Raw genomic sequence first — 23,978 nt, 5'->3', positions numbered from 1 at the left:
TTTTGTAGTATGTTTTTTTCAAATGTTATATTCTCGTAATAATTGTGTTTCTGTTATATTTCCTGTGGCTAAAAGATATTATGTTCTCGGTTGTATATACGAGGCCAATAGGAGTTTATTGGATTACTTTGAAAAGGTTCTTCAATTATGGTATTGTAAATATATTGTTACCATTGAATAAAAGACGGATGAATTTACAGATGGAAAGCTCCCTAACCTCGGTCCACCTAGCTTCCTCTCTGGGCATGTTTCTGTTTCCCTAGGCCCTAATGCTAGCACCTTATCACTGCTGAACAACAAGCAACACATATGTCCCTTGGTTGCGGGGTAGAATTTCTCTTCGGCATCCTCTGCCTGTCGTAAGGAGCCACGAACCGAGTAACCCCAGATTCTAAAGTTGAGACCACCGGACTCAGATCTGGATGTAGCATTCATTTCATATACGGTACTCTACCAGCTTCCCCGCTTTAATATTACTATTGGACCTCTCTTGGTCAACCCTCGCCTGACTTAATTCTACTGAATTCATAGCCTACATTTATTTATTTATTTATTTATTTATTTATTTATTTATTTATTTATTTATTTATTTATTTATTTATTTATTTATTTGGTTTAACCTTGCACGCCTTCTCGAAGACCGTACTCAACTTTTCCAGATTCTTTCTATGGCAGATTGAGAGGAAATAAGCACATGTTCTGCCAGTAGTTCAAGTGAATTCAAAGATGGCCATAAGATAATGTCGTTTTCAATACACTCTGGCATTTCGGAGCAGACGTGTTTCTCAAAAGACTACTTTCAAATGATGTCGTCGCTGTTGTGCTCTTCACGTGGAGTCCACCAGAACAGTTTTCGTAGAGTTCATTTTCCTATGCGGGTGTGTAAGTGGTGAATAAAGTTGTTGTGATGAAGTGCATGCGGCTGCGAGACATGTACGCACTATTAAAGTGTGTCTGGTCCTCCAATCAACTGATACTTGCTGACAGTGGTGTTTTAGCTGGCAGCTGCGTGACGCCGCATCAACTAACCTCATGGGATAAGTGGGTTAACGACTGCTGCCGGAACATGTGTAATAACTGTTTAGATTACTGCTACACCTCGGCAACCTCCCGCCAAAAATCAAGGGCTAGATCCCACTGTGCTCGTCGTAGAATTTCTAGCGTCATGGCCTCATAACTTTGCAGCTATACGATTCGAATGATGAAAAGAATCAGAATCATCTCGATAGAGAGTGACGTCATTGCGACTGGTGCTGGAGTGTTGCAAGTAGAAGTCTACCACTTGAACGTTGTGCTGAATATACAAGAAACTACAAGAGCCGGCGCACTGGACGTCAGTTGCATCACACCAATTCAGTGTTTCCTTAATATAACTTGGATAAGATTATGTACAGAATATAAAGAAGTTGTTGAAAAATCTTCCTTTATGTTCATAATTTGACACATTACAATATGTTATCTTCTCTTTGCATTTGAGCAGGTAACTATGTGATGTTCGTGTATTGGGAAGGCAGAAATGTTCTACATGTACTGTCAGTAAATACAGTCCAAGAGAGGGGACAAGCCCAGAGCACGTGCCACTCCAGTGTCATCTGTTTGTTCAGCTTGACTCCGGTGAACATAACTGGACTGGTCGGGCTCCTCGCCATCCTCGCAAGATCGTGGGATCACATTAGCTCTTTACTGGCAGCCTAAGTGGCTTCCCCGCCACATGTAAAGGTGTCAATCTTCCAGATATACTGAGTGATAAAGGGGAGGAGGTAGGGGAAGATATATAAAACGAAATTGACAGAACGTATATATTTTACGATAACAAATTGTACACGTTATTCGATAAATTATATTACAATAATATAACACAGGGAAGGTATACACATGAAGTCAAAATGTTGCCAACTGCCGCCTCGTCACTTCACCCATCAGCTCTGGTTAAATTCACTTTGATACATGAAAAACGAAAATAACAGAATACAGGTAAAATGTTCGCCGAAAATAACTCGTAAAACTATAAATCACTTCCAGTAATGTTGCCAAGGAGTATTTTGCACTCTTTGCTACACATAGTATTAGACTTATGGATGATGTAATTATTTTCATAATCTTACAAGTAGTTGTCGAGAAAATAGAACGTCTTCAAAACGTGCTTCGTTCGGCAGCCGCGGGCCACCTCAGATCCTTCACCTTCATCTGTGATAACATTGTATGTTCTAAAGAAAGTTATATTTATTAATAATAACATGAATGAATAAACAATGCGCAACATAAGCAAGAGAAATGTTAACATAACATTAGTCTTATGAAGAACGTGAAGGCCGGCTGCTGTAACTCTGTTTTAATTACTGTGTTGATGGGGGATCACTCTAATACGGGGAATGATCTTCATTGGGGTAATCATATTAATGAGGTTGTAAAGTTTAAAAACAAACACACAAAAGGTTGTTAATGACAACAGACCCGTTAAGAAGCCTTTGTCTGTTTGCTTGTCACAGTCAACATGGAGCAATATAGGACAAAAAAAAAAAGGGTCAAATTTGTTAGGCAATTCAAAGTTTACAAATATCTTCATATGGGATTGTAGTAAGGATGTAATGAAGAGGGCGTACAAGCCACTCGTAAGACCCCAATTAGAGTATGGTTCCAGTGTATGGGGCCACACCAGGATTACCTGATATGAGAGGTGATGATGATGATGATGATGATGATTGTTATTATTTAAAGGGGCTTGACATCTACGTCATCGGCCTCAAGATCCAAAGGAAAACACCATGATTGTGAGATCGGGGACTAAGGACACCAGCCGCTCAGCTAAGCGGTATGTTAGCGTGGAATAAACATGGCTGGTAATATGAACATAAAGTTGGAATTCGACAAATTGGAGCAAATATTCGTTTATAGAAAGAGGAATTACGGCTTGCAATATTTTACCAAGGGAGATGTTCGATAAATGTCCAAATGGTTGAAATCACTTAAGAAAAGACTTGGTGGACAAGAGGTACTGAGTACTCAACAACTACTTGTCGAATGTTGACCTGCTACTCTATTATTGAAAGTGCAGCAGTCCTGGTCTCAACAAGAGATCGACAGGTGGGATATCGATAGTCTGTGTTGTATCGTCCGAAAACGCTGCAAAGGCCTCTCAGAGAAGCACGCCGGGGTTGGCGGTCGCACACAAAACGCAGTGAACTGTCAACACAAAGGTGCGTTACAGTCAGTTAATGTTCATCAAAATAGTCCCCCAGGAAGTCAACACATGACTGCTAACGACTGTAATGTTCCGATATGCCGCCCTGTCTACAAAGCGCGTCAAATTGAACGGCTGGTTCACATTCGGAATGAGATTCAGATCTGGTGAACAGGGAGGCTGCTCACCCCTGCCACTGGCTGTGAGAAACAGCAGTCAGAAAACAAGCCTCATGGATGGCTTAGTCTTGAAGAAGAGAAAATACCAATATGCGAAAATAGAAAGCTTACATAACGTTGGCCTATGCGTTATGCACGAGCGACATGTGCTTCACTGTGTTTCTTCAGACGATATAACATAGAACATTTTCTCACGGCGCTAAATTCCTTCAGTAGTTTATGAATTTTCATATTCCTGTGCCACCGTCCCTATGCTATATACCAGTATCGATATCCCAACTATCGATGAAGTAATGTGTGGAATATTTTTTGAATGATCATACTATCTATTTCAGTGTGTATTCATCAACACATCACCAGAAGTGATTGGAGGGAGGAGAGATAAAACACAACTGGAAACATTACATAGAATCACTGCTGGAATGTGTTCTTCTAAAAATAATTGAAACTTTTCTGTAACGTTTCCAACGGAGAACCACTTACATACACATTCACTATTTGAGAACAGAACACACAGACGAAGAGCAGAACACAGCTGTTCACATTCTCAACCCGTATTTACATAGTTCTTTTCCCACTATGACACACACTTTCACCAGCTGAATCCAAAGCAACTGTTCAGTGAATCTCTATATCCTAAATACCAGCTCGGTTTCTCTGATATCTTCTGGATGATGGTTTTACCATGCGCTATGTCCTAGGACATTTAGTGTTTGGAGACGTAAATTGTAAAGGCTTTGAGAAGAGTAACAGTTATTAGCAGACCCCTTTTACAAGACGAACACGGCTGGAATTATTTGGACCATTGGATTTTACTGACCAAGCAACACAAGTTACGGGGGAACTGTTTGGCTTGGACTGCAGTTTCTTCATCTGTGCTTGATTCAGAACTATTAAAACCCCAATATTTTGATATATTGATACACTGTATGCGTTAGTAATATGTATTAGTTGAGTTTGGCCGCCCTGTCAGCTTCAGTTCTGCTTACTCGAGCCTGAACACACCCTATAACGCCTTTTTGCCAATCGTATTTCGAAAATAAAGGCATACAAAGTGTACAAATAACAAAAGGGTTGTTTCATACCCAGTTATGAGGGGTTCTGCTCCCCGTGCCCTCAACGGTCAGTAGCTGTATATCTAACATACTACGTTTTATCAGTGTTACTGTAGTTCAGAAACTACATAATGTACACTCGTTTGGAATATTTTTTCAAATGTACCCAAGTTCGAATTTCAAATTGATATTTCATTTTAAAATGCTAGACTAAAAATCGAAGTCGATATTAATTTATCAAAAAATGTAGAGCTTGTAGTGTTTTTGAAAGTGCCCTGTTTGAAACCCAAAGTCAATTAGTAAATATTATTTACTAGGGACTATTTTCGATGTAGGAGACGTACTTTCCCCAATATGTCAGCTACCCCTATTTATTCCATTGTTATGCTTACTAGTCATGGTCTATGGTTTGTGTGAAATCAAGTTATCTTTTATTTTTATTTTTAGTTTATCATTTTAAAACGCAATGAGAATTTGAAATTCGAACAACATTAAATTTGGAAAATAATGATACGAAGCACATATTTCGAGAATTTAAAATAACCCCGAACCTTACATACTTTGGCTTATCCTTTTGGATAGAAGTATTGTCAAAATGTATACAGTAATTGCTCGGGGACTGTCTTCAGACAAATTGTGTAAAGGTACGGATGAATAGAGGGAAAAGAGAAATACGGTAGATATTTAAACTCTCCAAATTCCAATATGACGTATCCATTTCTATCTCAGTGGAATTTTCGACTCTTGTGAAAACGAACCTAGTTTACGTGAATGGCACTGTTTGTCCCGGGACTAGATTTCCAAAGTAACACGCATTACGCCACTTCTAGGTCTGAAGATTCATCTTCGTGTAGGTGTGACGTCATGTCCGTCTTCCGGCTGTGTTCCTCTTGCAGTTTGCGCAGGCGCTCTTGTTCTTCACGCTTCTGTTTGCGCCACTTGGCTCTTCGGTTCTTGAACCACACCTGCAACAACAGACAGAGAGAACTCATGAGTTCGAATAAATAACTGAATCATTGTAAAACAAATTTGATATAGTTTACATTGAAATAAACAGTCAAATAACCGCGGCATTTTAACGGCGATAGCCTTGCTTGTTGTGTTCTATACTTTATCTAATTCTGCATCCACAGCGAATAATTTTCTCTTATTGCTGTGTTCACCCTTTTCGTCTGCGTCGAGAGATCAAATAAAAAGAATGAGGGGCCTAATATCTCGTCAGAAGGATTTTTGGAGCGTGCTAGTAGATCACTATGCAATGTCGGCCTCCGGGCACCAAGACCGTGTACGAGTTTCTCTTCCACTTATGTTCACATGACGGCATGACACGCGATGTGTGCGAGTGTACGAGGGATACAAACCGGAACCAACTTTTCTAGCTGCACCCGTACCGGTATTATTTGGAAATAGATGTATTTTGAAAGTGTTAAATGTGTTGAGGGTATCACCGAAAACGTATACAAGTAGCGAAGATTTTGTGGAGGTAATTTTGCATTTAAATAAATGACTCAAGGATAATACGCAGTTTCTAAAGAAAATAGTTCATATTTTGTACCCAAAAATCATCGAGGTAAAGTACGTATTTTTTGTGTTTACTATTGTCAAAGGAAAACATGTTTCATGTTGCAAAGACTTGTGAGCAGGAAGAACAGCACGGATACCAAGAGCTGTGGAATGTATGTTCGAGTTCGATTACAAGAACAATACTGCCTTTGTTTGAGGAAGTAAGGAAGTTGACCACTAGGTTGTGGCGGAAAAACTGAAAGAAAAGAAAGAAAAACAGTCGAAACCTTGTGATTTCCCGCTATAAGTTGATTATTATTATGATTTAATTTAATTTAATTGATTTAATAAATGTGCCATCAACATAGACACGCTCCAATTATAGGTGGCTTTTACAAATTATTGGAACAAATAACATAGAAATGCCAAAATGAGAAAATGTGAAGACGCTATGTAAATGAGATGATAATGCTCTGTATGAAATGGATGAAACATAGGAAACAACAGAAAACCATATTGAGGCCTGCCGAGGCCACAAGACCTTATAAACTAAGGCTGTGGTTACTCCTCAGTTGCACGTCTTCAAGGAGGGGGCGGGTATTAAACGAGCAGAGAATATTCGGCTTCTTGGTTAAACGGGGAGACTGTGAGATGAAGTGTGGATGAATGTCTGTGAGGAAGTTAATAATGGACGACTGGATGTGATGAGATGAGGCTACATGTGTGATGGGTTTACTTTCCACCTACCAACTGATCACTTGTGAAGATTCAACTCATACGATATGATCCTTCCCCACTCATCCAGATACCCTCCTGATTAGATAAATCATTGATTGATGTGGGAAGAGTGAAATTATGAATAGGAGGCAGGGGCCTGCAGGGCTATGGGTCAAATTAAAATGTGTGTTTGATTGAAGATGAGCGAGTGTTGAATGGTTTTGTGCGCAGTGGCCGCATTAGCCTTGCCATGGGCTCTATTGCGGTGATGTCAGTGAATTGCAACACGACTCTGTAGTAGGGAGTAGAATCCTAACCATAAAAGTAGGTCCTCTTCACTTCTTTATGCGAAACGCTTCCACGCTTAGTTCCGAGATGTGATGTTGATCACACAGCTGTACGGTAAGAGTGTTAGACCCAGACAGCCCTCAAGCTTCACAGCTTTATTACATTACCATTTGAAATTGTGTTGAATATCGACGATTTCTTCACGGCACATGTCGTAGTTCTGAAATTTGGAAAAGATAGCATGGGGGTCCGGTGAGTGGTTTAATAATTAAAAAAAAAAAAAAAGGGTTCCGACAGGGGTGGGTTGAACTGAGCGGGCGACGTGTGTGGAGATGTTGACAATAGAGGGAGTGTGCAGCGTTTCAGTTTCCGTGGCCCCAAGACTTTGGTGTGCTGTGCTGATCTGTTGGATCAACCGCCAATCACCTGGAAGCTTCCGTTGGTGAATGTGGAGGTGTGTGCTTCTTCTCACTGCCACAGAAAGGTAAAAGGATTTGTGAACATAAGATTGCTAATGGCGAGAGTGGTGATGGAGGAAATGATAGTTTGAAGAAAAGTTCAGAGCAGACGGCATCCAGACAGCCCGGCCTCTGGCGGTACAGAGGCGAACAGAAGGTCGTAAAACCTTTCGTGCACCACTCGGTCCACCTAGCATCTGACAAGGTACGCCCTGTGTCAGGTCAGCAGAGCGGTCACTCTCCTTTTTGATAGAGCAATGTTTCCACTGTGCCGGCCCCGTGGTCTAGGGGTAGCGTGCCTGCGTCTCGCTCGGAGGCCCCGAGTTCGTTTCCAGGCCAGCCGTCCACCTGAGGGGTTGGTTCGAAGTCCACTCAGCCTACGCGGTTAGAATTGAGGACTATCTGACGGTGAGATGGCGGCCCCGGTCTCGAAAGCCCAGAATAACGGCCGAGAGGATGCGTCGTGCTGACCACACGACCCCTCGTAATCTGGAGGCCTTCGGGCTGAGCAACGGTCGCTGGGCAGACCAAGGCCCATTCAAGGGCGTTAAGTGCCGTGGGGGATGTTTCCACTGTGAGACGACAGGTCAGTCTCTGTTAGTTTCTAACCTCTAATGTTCAAAACACGAGTGTTGAAAATATAAACACGTGCGGCATTCTGCATTAAACACGCCATTCTTGTTGCACTGACTGTCCAAATCACGGACCGCCCGTCGTTACTGGCAATATTCACTCTCAACTTGTGCCAGAATACTTCCTACATGATATACTCTAACGAGAAACAAACGTGATATTGAGAAATGAGATGTGCTGTTGACAATACACGTGTCGTGAAGAACAACAACAGCTAATCAGGAGATAGGCCATAGAAAGAACAGCTCAAGGAGGTTAGGTGAGCCCTCCTTCAGTCGTTACTTTATGTTTCGATAGAAGCAGTATACTCACTTATCTGAAATGCCACTAACAGGGATGTGCCGCTCCCATCTGGAGGCTGCCAAAGTCAAAACTAACTCGTTTACAACTGTAAACAGGTCTTCACACTTTCAAGTCCCCCTATAACGCAGGGGATCTTGATTTGGGAGCGTGCGTTAGCGGCCACGGGGCCCTCAGCTGAGTCCTGGCATTGCTTCCACTTACTTGTGCCAGGCTCCTCCTATCCGACCTCCCTTGGTCAACTCTTGTTCTTTTCCGATCCCGACGGCATTAGAGCACTCGAGACGTAGGGAGTCTTTCATTTTCCCGCCCTTCTTTCTTATGCCGATACCTTAATTTATCGAAGTGCCGAGCCCCTTAATATTTTCTCTCTGATTAGTGTTAATAGAGGATGGTTGTACTTCCTCTTGAAACAATAATCACCACCACTACGACTGTGTGAGTGTCACTTGTAACCAGTTCCAAGGAACACTACAGTGTAGTGATTTAAAGCAAAGGTGTCCGGTTCCGCGGTCTAGGAGGCGGCTCCGGGTTCGATTCCCGGCCGGGTCAGGGGATTTTAATTGTAAATGATTAATATCCCTGGCCTGGGGACTGGGTGTTTGTGTCGTCCTCAACGTTCCTTTCCTCACATTGAACACTTTACACTTCCTCCATTTACATAATACACGCAGGTTCAGGGGCAAAAGATCTTCATAGGTCGACGCTCGGAACAAACAGCATTTTGAAAATAAAATGAAAAGCAAAGGTACATGACAAGCAAGCTTGCAGTCTTAACAGTAGTCACACGCAAAATATTTACAATTTGAAGGAAAATAAACAATCCTATAAAAACCATTAGACTACAATTAAAATGGTCCTTCAAGAACACATAGAATAGCCCTAAGGCTCGCGGTTAACCTCACAGTAGAATAATACGGTTCAGAACATTGGCAGACAAGAATGAATGACAGAAGAGTTTCCTTTTACATATTAATGATATGAGTTCCACCAAGACGAAGGCTTCATGTCTTCGTATGGTTAAGTTGTAGGAAGGTTGTAAAGTCGCTTGATTAGTGATCGGGCAAGTAGCCCAATTAGTTCAGGGTAATAGACGAAACTGTTGTCAACTTGGGAGAAAGAAGATGTTTCGAGCTATCGATGGCGCTGCTTGTGTGGTGTTTTAAAAGTAGTGTGTTCGCACGTCACAAGTCGCCAAATGTGTCAAGTTTTTCTACACACACAAGAAACAATGCTGCTATGTGTTTTGACGCTTGTTTTATTCGGTAAGTCCCAAAATAAAGGACACATTCTTAGTCTTGTCAAAAGGTGGAGAATTAATATTACATTGTGTACACGAGAGCGCACGGTACAGACTGAGGACTGCTCGTCACTGATGAAATGCTCTTTGTTATGAAAGAAGGCAGCGATTACAAACGAATAAAGAAGCAGTTCGACACAAAAAAAGAAATAAATAAAAAAAATCAACTTTTGCCTCCACGTGCGTCTGCTGACCGTTGGTCCGAGAAATGAAGCAAGCAATTATATGTCTACGTACTGAATGGAATAGAAAGGAGGCACTTGATTGATTGATTGATTGATTGATTGATTGATTGATTGATTGATTGATTGATTGATTGATTGATTGATTGATTATATTTATTTTCATGATTGTGTGTGCAGTAGCAGCACAGCCACACAAAGAGGAGAGATGAAATATAGTTTTCCCCCTGTGGGTGGGGGCGGTAGAATAACACCCACGGTATCCCCTGCCTGTCGTAAGAGGCGACTAAAAGGGGCCTCAGGGGCTCTGAACTTTAGAGCGTGCGTTGGTGGCCACGGGGCCCTCAGCTGAGTCCTGGCATTGCTTCCACTTACTTGTGCCAGGCTCCTCACTTTCATCTATCCTCTCAGACCTCTCTTGGTCAACTCTTGTTCTTTTCCGACCCCGACGCTATTAGGTTTGCGAGGGCTAGGGAGTCTTTCATTTTCACGCCCTTCGTGGCCTTGTCTTTCTTTGACCGATATCTTCATTTTTCGAAGTGTCGGATCTCTTCCCTCTTTTCCTCTGATTAGTGTTATATAGAGGATGGTTGCCTAGTTGTACTTCCTCTTAAAACAATAATCACCACCACCACCTGAAAGATAGTTTGCAGTCGGGTGAACATGCTCCAAGGTTATATGCAAGTTGCTACCGTAAAGTCGCGATTCAGATCTTTCAGACCTTTCTATTAGGGTCAGAGGAATCGTCTTGTAAGTGCAAAGCTTAAAATCTGTTATTGTTTTTCCGTCCCAAATGCCCGCATTTACAAGTCTTGTCTTAAAGGAAGTCTTTGATCTGAATTTGGATAGGATGAATGTTATAAGTTTAAGAATGTAATTATGGCGTCTTCTCTTTTCTTTGTTTTATTTTCTGAGTAAAAGGTGGTTCTGAAAGAAGAATTGAAAGTCGTTCATGTCGAGTAAAGGAGATGTGACGGTCACTCTTAAATCACGACATCAGAAGGAGACCCATGGAGCATGACAAGATACGTGCTCGCTTCCTTCGTATTACCATTATTGCTGATCTTGATTTAATATCTCGTTAATATTCAACATTTACTTGACTTTAAAACATCTCTCTATGAAGTGAGTTACCACCGGCCACTGATATTTCTCTTGTTATTCACTGTACCGAAAAAAGAAGCTATAGAACAAACATTCGCCGTGTAAGTCCAACCGTATGAAGATCCTGCTCGACCATATTCTAAACACCGGGCGAGTTGGCCGTGCGGTTAGAGTCGCGCACCTGTGAGCTTGAACGGGAGATTGTGGGTTCGAATCCCACTGTCCGCAACCCTGAATATGGTTTTCCGTGCTTTCCTATTTTCACACCAGGCAAATGCTGGGGCTGTACCTTAATCAAGGCCACGGCCGCTTCCTTCCCACTCCTAGACCTTTCCTATCCCATTGTCGCCATAAGACCTATCTGTGTCGGTGCGACGTAAAGCGAATAGCAAAAAGCTTATTCTAAACTGAAGTACCAAGTTTTTTAAAATCCACTTTCTCGTTATGCTGTAACAGGTACAAACAAACCTTAGTTTGAACTCAACATAGAGTCCGTATTCGCGAACAGTACAGACAGCGGCCTCATGGCTGGAAGCAGTGTGTCGCACGAAGCTGACATCTATCGGAGTTGAGTGGCGAAACAAGAAACAGTAGGCCTTTCTTCCGACTCTTAAATTAGGGCTCCGTGCTGTGAGTTGTTGTGTAGTATTTATCGAGAAGATCACTAACAACTTAGATATTTGAGAAACCAATTTTATGCCTTCGCCTAAAGTACCATTTCACTCAGCGTGAATCAACAGTCTAGATTACCGGGCGAGTTGGCCATGCGCGTAGAGGCGTGCGGCTGTGAGCTTGCATCCGGGAGATAGTAGGTTCGAATCCCACTGTCGGCAGCCCTGAAAATGGTTTTCCGTGGTTTCCCATTTTCACACCAGGCAAATGCTGGGGCTGTACCTTAATTAAGGCCACGGCCGCTTCCTTCGAACTCCTAGGCCTTTTCTATCCCATCGTCGCCATAAGACCTATCTGTGTCGGTGCGACGTAAAGCCCATAGCAAAAAAAAAATAAATAAAAAATAAACCAGTCTAGATTGTAGTGCCTCATTTTCCAACTTTACACACTGATTTTCATTAAATTATGTTCAGCTGTTTTCTTGTGATGTGCCTCTTCTTGCCGATAGAGAGTGTGAAGGACCGTCCCGTGATAACTACAGACGAGACAAATTGTGTACGTTAGTTGGTTTCAGTTTACAGCCAAGATTATTAACTGACTGTACTCGTCCTGCTGGTAGATGCACAGCGACAATCCGAAATGTATACGTTGTGCACTTACACTTTCATGGGAGAACTTGGTGCGCTTTCGAGCGTAACATGTAAAAGAAAATCAGTTTGGCTCCGAAACAAGAAGCTGGAAAACATTGTAGTTGTCACCAGAGAAGGAGTGACGTCACTCTGGAGAGGATGAGAGAGATAAGTGCGGGTTAGAAAGCTTTTGTGTGCGCAACACTTACGATAAGTGCTGGAGATATTACCGGAACTTGTTGTAAGAAGGCAGAGGAGTGGTGGACGTCAGACTAACTAAGTTATTGATGTTCCACAAATGAATGAAATTAAATGTATTATTTCTTTAAGAAAGAAAAAATACTCTTCTTTTAAAACAAGTTTAGAAAATGTTTTGAACGTAGGTAAAGTGCGATACGTCACCAAACAAACTGAAGACAGGTTCAGCTTCATGCTGCGTGAGGTCGCTATGGCCACAGTTGGGCTTGCGGATCAACGTGCTGATAGGAAACCATCGCCTCCACAGAAATGAAACTTCTTTCCTACGTTCAACTGTCTCACATTTGATAGGCTCGCTCCATCGCTGCTAGACTATGGTACTGATACCAGGACCTTGCGGGATGGACACTCGAACTCATTTGAAATGTAATGTTGGGAAAGAATGTGGACAAGCCATCCTGAAAGAGCTGAACATCATTGGTATTCTCCAATTCTTTGGTCACATCATAAGAGGTGCCGAATATTAGGAAATGTCTGGCAGATTGCGATAGATGGAGCTCTTTCATGCGAGGAACAGAAACAAGCCAGTGTACATTTTTCACAACCTTCGCAATACACTGCCGGAAAAAACCATGCAACATCCTGAAGGACCGTGTTCGTGCCCCACCGACGAGTACGTGCTGGGTCGCCACACTCCGGCAGCGCTCGTGTCACACACACACACACGCACATTCTCACCAACACCCTGCCCAGAAACATGATATCCTTATAACTCTGACTACCAGGGCCACGAGGATTTGTGAAGTGTCAGCTTGGAAACCACTTTTGAGAGCAACGGTTACAGCAGAGCTTTGATCTCAACGGTTCTGAAATCGGTGCATAATCGGATGTCTGTTAAGGAAAAAGATGTAAAAGGAACTGCTTACCTACCTTACTTACATAACACGACGGATCGTATTGCAGGTACCATGTACGAACTGTTTTTGGAACATCAATTAAGATTAGGCAACTCCTGCTACCAACTAAGGATAGTTTGCCTGAATTGCAACAACCTGGTATCTACAGAGTTCCCTGTACTTGTGGCAAGGTTTATATTGGGCAGACTTCGAGAACGGTTTGTACTCACATCAAAGAACATACCAGATATTTCAGACTCAAGCTACCTGATAAATCAGCTGTTGCTGATCATGCCCTAACACCTGGTCATGACGTCTTGTTCCAAGAAGTGGATGTTCTTGCCCGTATAAAGCAATATTTTCCAAGAATTATCAGGGAGGCGGTTGAAATACGTACAGTAAACACCCAGATAATTTCAACCGCGATACAGGTTACAACCTCAGTGAATCATGGCTACCTATTATCAGAACCATTAGAGAGTAATGCTTTACTGTTTCCATTCATTGTCTCTAGCATGGGGCTAAAATGGCATCCCTTTTACATCTTTGGGCACCATTTCAAGTTCCTTGTTGCCTTTTCTTGGCAAAATTTCATGCGTCGTTTAATTCCTCTGTTGTCTCCTGATTAAGAAAGGCAAGGTTCGTTTTGAAACGCGTAGAGTGTGTTTATAATTAATTACACGCCATAAGCCAAAAATATACTTTATGAATAATAACAATTTGTTAACGTTATTGCCTGTACTAGTTTTTCGGTTTTCGGAATGTACAAAAATTGCCCTGGCCAGCAACACCACCGGATCTCTCGCCAATTGAACACGTGTGGGACATGATGAAGCGGGCTGCCTGAACCATTGCCGAATTGCATCAAAAGGTGAAAGATGCTTGGGACAGTCTACCGCAGTAGACAGTATGATCGTTTGCACGCCAGAGGGAGGTACACTGTGATATGAGACAGGGTGAATTGGCCGTGCGGTTAGGGGCGTGCAGCTGGGAGTCGGTAGCCCTCAAGATAGTTTTGCGTGGTCTTCCATTTGAAAACCAGGCAAATGCTGGGACTGTACCTTAATGAAGGCCACGGCCGCTTCCTTCCAACTCCTAGGCCTTTCCTATCCCATCGTCGCCATAAAACCTATCTGTGTCGGTGCGACGTAGTCACCTGTAATGTGCGTTTCATTTGGTCTGATCCTGCAATGATGAACTACGGTATCTGTCACATCGCGTGCGTTGTCCTTAGTTTGATCTACCGGGCGAGTTGGCCGTGCGGTATGAGCTTGTATCCGGGAGATAGTGGCTTCGAATCCCACTGTCGGCAGCCCTGAAGATGGTTTTGCGTGGTTTTTCATTTTCATACCAGGCAAATCCTGGGGCTGTGCCTTAATTAAGGCAACGGCCGCTTCCTTCCAACTCCTAGGCCTTTCCTATCCCATCGTCACCATAAAACCTATCTGTGTCGGTGCGACGTAAAGCCACTAGCAAAAAAAAAAGTTTAATCTAATAATAATGTTATTCGCTTTACGTGGTCCCGCAGGAGACCGACATGAGACTGACGTTTTTGAGCACCACCGGACTGAGCCAGGATCGAACCCACTCAGACCGGTCAGTTTAATCTAAAAATTGTACATAAAAATATAGACAATCAATTTTCCAACGCGATCACCGTCATCATCAGCCCATCTTATAATCGAAACGAGAAGGAAAACCAGAATAAGAATAAGAGAAAAGCGAGTCACGAGAATTGAAAGGCGTACTCCGTCTTGCGTTGTCACATGCTTTATGTCAGGCTTGTAAGAGAACTTTAGCGGTAGATGATGCTATGAAATCATAACTCCTAATAATTTTAACGATTGTTCCAATGAGAGAAAAAGAGAGAGGTTTTTCGTAAAAAAAAATCATATTCCTTTTTCTGTTCAAACGCTAAAAAGGGAGAGAGGTTCTTTTTTATTATTTTTTAAAATATAGATATGCGGCGCAAAGTTTTGACTGCAAAATGCGTGCCGTATAACCTCATGCAATTTTAATTATAGCGAGTTTAATGAGTGACTCGGGAAAGAATAACAGAGCGCGCAGAGCTCAGTCAGATTGGCCAACTAATATTTTTATTGCCCTCTCTGCTATAAAATCACAACCCTTTTCATGGTGATTGTTATAAATGCAATCAGGGCATAATTATGTAGCGAACGGGAGCGAGAGGTGCCTATTTGTTGTCTATTTAATTAGTAATAATAAACAAATAAAAATATTGCACACACACACATGAATGCAATCAATGGAAATGAAGCGAGTGGCTGACACACGCTGGTTGGTGACTGTCGCATGCGCCAGGGATGTCGATCACCAAGATTTAGCTTCCTTATATTTATATAATGTTCGTATGCTGCTCATACTCACTGTACTCCATCATCAGCTGACTGTTCCGAGTCCACCACCTATTTTCAACAATTAATTTTTATAACACCACCGCCCAGTTAATGACAAATATTAATGACTATTACCATTAAATGTAGATTCACCCCCGACACTTCCCGTGTGAGTCTTCTCGGGTGCTCTTCCTCACGTAAACCTCATCAGAGCAGTTAGTGAATGAGGTAACCCTGTGCCGGCTCATAGCCTACTCCTGTAGAATAGCACCAAGGGCTCTGTTCAAAGTTTAATGTCTCCATCCGACGGACGAATCATCATCAACAACGTCATATGTCATCACGGTTTGTGGCACGCAATCTAGTGCTGATAGGCGACCTGCGCGTCTGCGCACTAATATCCAGCCCCGCCCTGAAATCGAACCTGGGACTCCTGTGACCTGCCATTGAGCTGCACGCAGTCTATACCTCTTACCCTGCCGGCCAACATTCTGACGGTGAAGTTCTTTCGACTAACGCGACTCGAAGCTCGTAACCACGGTGTCACGCAGGCTTGAGAACGACTCTTTCTTTGTTCTTGTCAGAAGTACCAAACAATCAGATAAACAACAGTTCGAGAGCGTTGGGGGGAGGCTGCATCACATAGATGTTGTTTCTCCGCAGTTACAAAGTGATGAATCGCTTCCGCAAATTTACTTTTGTTCTGCCGACTTCTGTGCGGAGTCTGTTAAGGGCTTTCCAGATTGTCCACTTCTCTTGGTGTCCACATGGAGGACTTTCCTTCGACTCTATCCAGTTGGTTGCTTCTTTCTTTTCACATTTTGACCCTAGCATTCTCTGCTTTCCCCTCAAGCTTAACTGATGCACGGAGAAAGTTTTTCTAGATTTTAACCTATGTGTGGCTGGGTGGTATCCATACAGAGGATGTGCTTCTGAAGTAGACGACTGGAGCCTTTCTTTGTTAGCTGCTACCTCGCTACGAATCTCACCGGGAGCAATACCACCTAAAAGTTCGATCTTCTCAATAGGTTTGGGTTCCAAGCATCCAGTAATAATGATCCTGCAACTTTCGTTTATAGCGATGTCGACCTGCTTCGTATGAGCTGACCTGTACCAAAGCGCGCAGGCATATTCTTGTGCCGAGTAGCATAGAGCTAGACCTGATGTTCTAATTGTTTGTGGCTGTGTCTCTCAACTTCTTCCTAGCAATTTGCGTAGGATGTTGTTTCTTGCAGCTATCCTTTGTCTTAAATTTTGGTAATGTTTCTTATATGTTAATGTGCGATCCTGCATAACTCCCACGTACTTTCGTGTAAAGCAGTGCTCCAGTAAGTTCCCTTTCCACTGAGTTTCTGACAGGCATGTGCATGCCGCAGATGGAACGCACGAATTTGAGTCTTAGCTGGATTTGGTTTCACTTGGTTTTTCGCATAATATGTACCTAGCTCTTCTAATGCAGCAGTTAAAGGGATCTCTGCTCCATCAAAGGAATCAGTTTGAGTAGTAAGTGGAAGGTCATAAGCATAGATAAGGCTTTTAGTATTTTCTGGTAATGGCTGGTCATTTATGTAGATGTTGAAAATAATAGGAGCCAGTACACTGCCATGAGATAGTCCATTCCTTTGATTTCTCCATCTGCATCGGCATCCTTCGAATTCAACAAAAAAGCGACGATTTTCCAGGAGAGTAGCTATCATCTTGGTTACCTTGATGTCTGTAATCATTCTATAAACCTTGTGTAATAATATCCTGCGATTTACTCTATCGCAGGCGGCTGAGAGGTTCACAAAAGCCACCCCAGTGATCTTCCTCATTTCAAACCTGTCCTCAATGTTCTGGATTAGATGTAGAATCTGTGCTGTGCTGGGAGGAAGCCACATTGCTGAGGGTCTACTGCTCCCATTAAGCGACTGTGCAACCTACTTTCCATTATTTTGTACGCGTGGAAGAGTAAGGAAATTGGTCTGAAATTTTTGGGATCCGAAGGTTGCTTTCCACGTTTCAGAAATGCGATCGCCCTGGATTTTCTCCATATTTTTGAAATTTTCAGCGAAGTAAAACACTTGTTGAAGAAGTTCAAAAGCCATGCCTGTGTGGTTGAACTAAAGTGTTTTATTTGCTCTATTGTGATATCATCTAATCATGCCGCTTTTCCATTTTTGCTACATTGAATCGCTTTCTGCAATTCCGTTATTTTAAATGACCGGGATAGGTTACTGGACTTCATTACCTCATTTAGGATATTATGTTCTATTTTCCTTATTGCGTGATTTGTTTTCCAATTGATGACAAGTTTTGATTTGCCGTAACATTTGCATGGACTGGTCCCTTGGTTGTATCGTTGCTAAGTCGTTTGAGAAGCTTCCAAGCCTTTCCGCTATCCCTTGACATGTCTGTTTCCTCCATAAGTTTGATCGAAGCATCTTTGTTTGCCTCTGCAATTGAGGAAAGAGTTTCCTTCCAGCTGAGATAGTGTCTTCACTTAGTGGATCTTCCTGAATCAATGAAATATATGTGTTTATTTGGGCAGCTGTGTCTGCATCCTCGTGGGAAAACGTGAGAAACGTGAGAAGGACTAAAGTAATGGGATATCACATGATTCAGGAAATAGCAATTGAAGTCTTAAAGCACGTATACGGCGCAGACTAGGAGAAGCAAGGAAGGCTTTCTTAAGAAATTAAATTGGTTCGCATTAAACATTGACATGCATGTTAGAAGACACGTGTATGGAAATAAAAACATAGAAGATTTTGAAATGTGTAGTTACACAGTAATGCTGAAGGTGAGATGACTGGACCGAATTATTGAGAGGAGATGAATTGTAAGATGCAGGATAATGTTGGCACAGCAATCTCTCAAAGGAAACTCTCCTGCTTGAGAGCATCACGGCTCAGTCTGGTGCTTTATCGACAGGAAGAAGAACTTTTGCTGGACAAAATACTGACACATCGGCTTCTCCGAATACCGTAAAATAGTATGTAACCTATGAGAGACTGTTCACTACACTCCCGTGCTGTGGCCTCGTTTACTTCATTAAACTTGGTCTCCCTCTACTTCTCTTAACCTCCATCCTGCTGCACCTTCATTCCGTGGTATTATACTGCAGCCCGGCTGATTCCAAGGAAACTCAGAAAACGAACTTGTTATCAAGACTGGTTTGAATATTCGCAGGTGATAGTGAAGATGATTCTTGTTTTGTGCGGTGTACTGATATCACTCCCGCCAACGCGCGCGCGGGGGCCCAGCATACACGTTCTGACAACTGCTTTACTCTTTTGGTGAGTTCTGAGTCAATTCAAGGAGTAATATCTTATAGTGTTAAATGTCTGTCTTATCATTCTAGATTTTTAAATTGGAAAGTTCCAAAACTTTCAACATAAGTAACAAACTTATTTAAAACGGAACAATTATAATCTGGCTTTGACTCGCAAAGGTAGTGCTCGCGAATTAAGAAACGCATCAAACGTAACTTAGTATCAAGTGTTTATATCATCCACTGTGAAACAAGAATGCAGCCATTTGCAAAACTCAGGAGCCAAGCCCTCGTCAGGCTCGATGACCATTAACTAGCGCGGGGTGACACCAAGTGGCAGAGCCAGCAATTAACAGTGCAGTCAAAGTGTCATCGACTACACCAATTATTATGCAGATTGTTCTCCCCTCCGGCACAAACAAGGGTGGCTCTCACCACAAATTGGCTTTCGGTGATGATTATCTGGTGCTTGACTCGTCACGAGCCACAATGGCGCCGTCACAGACAGCTGCTGAGCGGCGCAAGTCAAGTGGCGCGGCGAGCGCGGTATAGCGCACGTTTCCAGGGAAGGTTTAAAGGGTAGGGCCACACCATGCGGCAACACTGCTTGTTCGAGCACATTTACTATCAAAATATTTCCCAAAATATGAATGATTTTGGAGACAAAATCTTCACTATCTGATCTCTTATAGCAAACGCTGGCAATTTATTCTATTTCTATTTTTAAAGATGCAAAGAGAACATCCCTATGATTTCCGCTCACCTTTAGAACACGATATAACGTAGGTGAAGCAGTGTCAACACACTATATGCACCAGAAGATCATATCTGGTGGTCAACACACACTCAGCTCAGTGCGCGATCACAAAGAGTCAAGAGTCTTGCAAACATTACAACTTGTTACAGTATGGACATGGAATGTCTTCGGTTTGAAATGTGTAAAAGAAATAAACAAGCAAACAGATTTTCGTGAAAATTGAAGTATCTCTTAACTTACCCAACAAATATTCGTAATAAAATATTTTTTCTTGTTCACACCAAGTTACATAATATCATCTCGTGGCCACATGTAGGTGTGCAATATCTAAGAATGTGTGACACAGTTAACGGGCTTCTGTTTATCAGTACGAAACAAAAACTAGCTCGTTCCTTAATTGAACGGCAACTGGACGTACAAGCACTAACACACAATATGGGTGCACATAACCTAGCAACACTATAGCAGTAACATCACCTCTGTGGTGTAGTGGTTAGTGTGATTAGCTGCCCCCCCCCCCCCCTGAACTCTCGCTTCAATTCCCGCCTTTGCCACGAAATTTGAAAAGTGGTACGAGGGCTGGAATGGGGCCCACTCACCCTCGGGAGATGAACTGACTAGAGGAGGGTTCGATTCCCACCTCAGCCATTCTCGAAGTCGTTTTTCGTAGTTTCCCACTTCTCCTCCAAGCAAATGTCGAGATGAGATCGCGCGACATCGAGAGAGCTTTGTCTCCCCAACAAGTCATTCGCCCGGCACTCTGGATGTAGCGCTAGACATGGAGGAAACGAAGGTGAAATCGTTTGGACACTAGAGAAAGTTGTTGGTAAGCGGAGAGAAAGTTGAGGATAATGATGATCTCACAAGACATTCCACATGTATTTTAAGAAATCATCGTCGGTGATTTTCTTTAAAAGTGTTCAGCCCTGCCCATGCGCCTTATTTTGTTCAAAATTTAACGTTTAAAATCCATCCTCAAACTTTTGTATTCGAGTTCGAGTCCGGCCTTATTTTTTAATAATTTATTTGCTGTCTTCTCTGTTGTTTTAGAGCATTTGATCCTTCGTTTCTTTACATCATTATTCGTTCTTGTCGCTTGAACGTGTCATCCATCACCAACTTTCTTGTGGACATGATCAAATATTCTTTCTTTGCTGCAAAGTGCCCTTCGTTCTTTCTTTCTTTCTTTCTTAATCTGTTCACCCTCCAGGGTTGGGATTTCCCTCGGACTCAGCGAGGGATCCCACCTCTACCGCTTCAAGGGCAGTGTCCTGGAGCGTGAGACATTTGGTCGGGGGATACAACTGGGGAGGAGGGCGAGAACCTCACCAAAGGGGCCTCACCTGCTATGCTGAACAGGGGCCTTGTGTGGGGTTGGGAAGATTGGACGGGTAGACAAGGAAGAGGGAAGGAAGCGGCCGTGGCTATAAGTGAGGTACCATCCCGGCATTTGCCTCGAGGAGAAGTGGGAAACGACGGAAAACCACTTCCAGGATGGCTGAAGAGGGAATCGCGGGTGGCAGCTGTTTCCCGGACGCCGCCTCCAATACCATCCAAATAATGAGTCAAGCTCAAGCGATTCAGTGAAAATGTGACAAGTTGTAAACCATAGCGGGGTCCACTCAGTCTCGGGAGGTCAACTGAGTAGATGGAGTTCCATTACCACCTCAACCATCCTCGATGTAGTTTTCCGTGGTTTCCCACTTCTCCTCGAGGCAAATGGCGGGTTGGTAACCAACTCAAGGCGACGGCCGCTTCCTTCCCTCTTCCCATCCCCACAAAGGCCCATGTTGAGCATATCTGGTGAAGCTGCCATGGCGAGGTACTGGTTCTCCTTCCCAGTTGTATTCCACGACCTAATGTCTCACGCTCCAGGACACTGCCCATGAGGCGGTAAAGGTGGGATCCCTCGCTGAGTCCCAGGGAAAAACCAACCCTGGAGGGTAAATGGATTGAGAAAGAAAGAAAGTTGTAAACGATAATGTAAATATTTATTAATATTTTAAATAGAAAAAACAACAACAAATAATAAATTATTTGATGTAATCTAAAAAAATAAATATTGAATGTCCATGCTCCACGTGACAAAAGTTTGAGGACAGATTTCAAACAAAACAAAAACGCTCCAGCAGTGTTAAAATAATTTTTAATGAAGGGAAAATCCTCAACATTTGAACACGTTATGGTGACCTCCCGTTGTAGGAGGAGTAGTTCATTGCATGTCACAATAAACCTTGACATTTGGGGAAGTCAGGCCAGTTCATTGGTCCGGTGGCCATGATCGCTAAGGCGTCTCGCATACATCGTGTTCGAGTCCTGATGGTGTCTCTCTACAGTGTTCGTGATTCGTCCGTCGGATGGGGACGTTAAGGCTATCCTACTATCATAATCGCACCCCAGCCCAACTCAGAAATGTCATTTATTAGTTATGGCAGCACCATACGGACTCTTTCCATGTAGATTTTTAATACAATTTGGCTTTACGTCGCACCGTACGTCTTATGGTGACCAAGGGATAGGCAAGGCCTAGGAGTGGGAAAGAAGCGGCCTTGGCCTTAATTAACGTACAGTTTCAGCAGTTGCCTGGTGTGAAAATGGGAAACCACGGGAAACCATCGTCAGGCCTGCGGAGAGTGGGGTTCGAACCCACTATCTCCCAGATGCAAGCTCACAGCTACGCGCCCCTAACCGCACTTCCAACTCGTCCGGTTTTTTATGTAGAAATCTACGATAAGTGTAAATCCTTTTTCTCGCGAAAAATCATTAATGTCATTAGCCTATACTGAACATCATCAGTCACACTTCTTAGTTGTGATTTATTTTATTGAAACTCTGTGAAGATGTGATTATCATGCACAAGTAGTTTGATAAAATATTATCCTTGATTTGATATCGTGTTTTAACGTTCATATTTTAGCTGTGCCACTGCCGAGGTCCGCTATCACGTCATTAACTCCTCTGATGACAGTGATGTCAGGAAGGGCATCCGGTCGTAGAACGTCGCTACGAAGATTCATTTCTTCAACATAAACAACTATATAACTTGTATTTATGTTCGTCCTTTGCTACAGTTTTATCTACATCATTAATAAATAATAACGGACCTAATTCTGTGCCCTGTGACGAACCCTAATTATCTTCATCGGCGAGCTCAGAGATTGTTTATCCCCTGTGGCTGGGGGCGGTAGAATAACACCCACGGTATCCCCTGCCTGTCGTAACAGGCGACTAAAAGGGGCCCCATAGGCTCTGAACTTTGGAGCGTGGGTTGGCGACGAGGGGGCCCTTAGCTGAGTCCTGGCATTGCTTCCACTTGTGGCAGGCTCCTCACTTCCATCTATCCTATCCGACCTCTCTTGGTCAACTCTTGTTTTTTCCGACCCCGACGGTATTACGTATGGAGGCCTAGGGAGTCTTTCATTTTCACGCCCTGTGTGGCCCTTGTCATCCTTTGGCCGATACCTTAATTTGTCAAAGTGTCGGACCCCTTCCATTTTTTTTTCTCTCTGATTAGTGTTACATAGAGGATGGTTGCCAAGTTGTACCTCCTCTTAAAACAATAATCACCACCACCACCACTCGCAGATTGTTTAACGTATTCGTTCTGGGGTATCGAACTATACGACGCACAATCGACAGCGTTTTTAAGGTCGACAATTATTTCTGTGCAGAAAACCGATGCATGTCTTGGTTTTCTGGACATGGCTTCAGTATTTCCAAGATTCTTAAAGAATATGAACTGTCTGGTCGAAAGTATTCTCAAAATAGATAACTATTTTAATGCTCATCTTGAATACTTCTTATATTATTATTGAAGCTATCGAAATGGGTCTCTAGAATGAGCGAGTGAATGAATTAATAGAATGAATAATATTGAATTCGCGGTCGTCTTAGTCTAAGTGAATTACACTAGCCTGCCAGTTTCGACTTCATGAATATTGCTTAAGCCAAATCAAGTGATTGAACATCATAGTGATGCGCTATAATGAGTTTTTGATATCACGCGAGGAACGTTTCAATGATTGTGCATCCCGGCCAGTTCGGGGATTTTTTACGTGGATCTGGGAGCTGGTTCGAGCTACACTCAGCCTTCGTGACGGTGAGACAGTGGCCGAGAGGAAGGGTTGAGCAGCCGTCGCTTAACAGGCCAAGGTATGTGCCATAGGGGTATGAGTTTGCATCGGACATGAATATTTCCAACTACCAGTTTTTGAAACCAAGCCTTAGAAATATAACACAGACTAAATGAAATAGCTGCGGGTCACCCGCTCCTTCGCTGACTCCTTACCATAAAATAGTCCTCCTCTTAATGTTGTTTCTCCTTCAGACAATTCGTCTCTAACACTTTCTATAAACAAAATCAATGAAACAGTTAA

The 23,978-nt window shown here is 42.8% G+C and overlaps 1 protein-coding gene across 1 annotated transcript in view; it reads right to left on the bottom strand.

Moving 5' to 3' along the window:
* Nucleotides 1-5,230: 5,230 nt before the first annotated feature.
* Nucleotides 5,231-23,978, bottom strand: part of LOC136881149 (homeobox protein goosecoid) — a 178,957-nt gene continuing 160,209 nt past the window's right edge. Inside the window, exon 3 of the mRNA XM_067153815.2 lies at nucleotides 5,231-5,380. Within this exon, the coding sequence (XP_067009916.1) occupies nucleotides 5,231-5,380 (150 nt within the window). The remainder of the gene's footprint in view (nucleotides 5,381-23,978) is intronic.

This window comes from Anabrus simplex, chromosome 9, assembly GCF_040414725.1.
Source record: "Anabrus simplex isolate iqAnaSimp1 chromosome 9, ASM4041472v1, whole genome shotgun sequence".
Lineage (NCBI taxonomy): Eukaryota > Metazoa > Arthropoda > Insecta > Orthoptera > Tettigoniidae > Anabrus > Anabrus simplex.
Note: the sequence above shows the minus strand (reverse complement) of the source record. Positions and strands in the feature narration are given on the sequence as shown.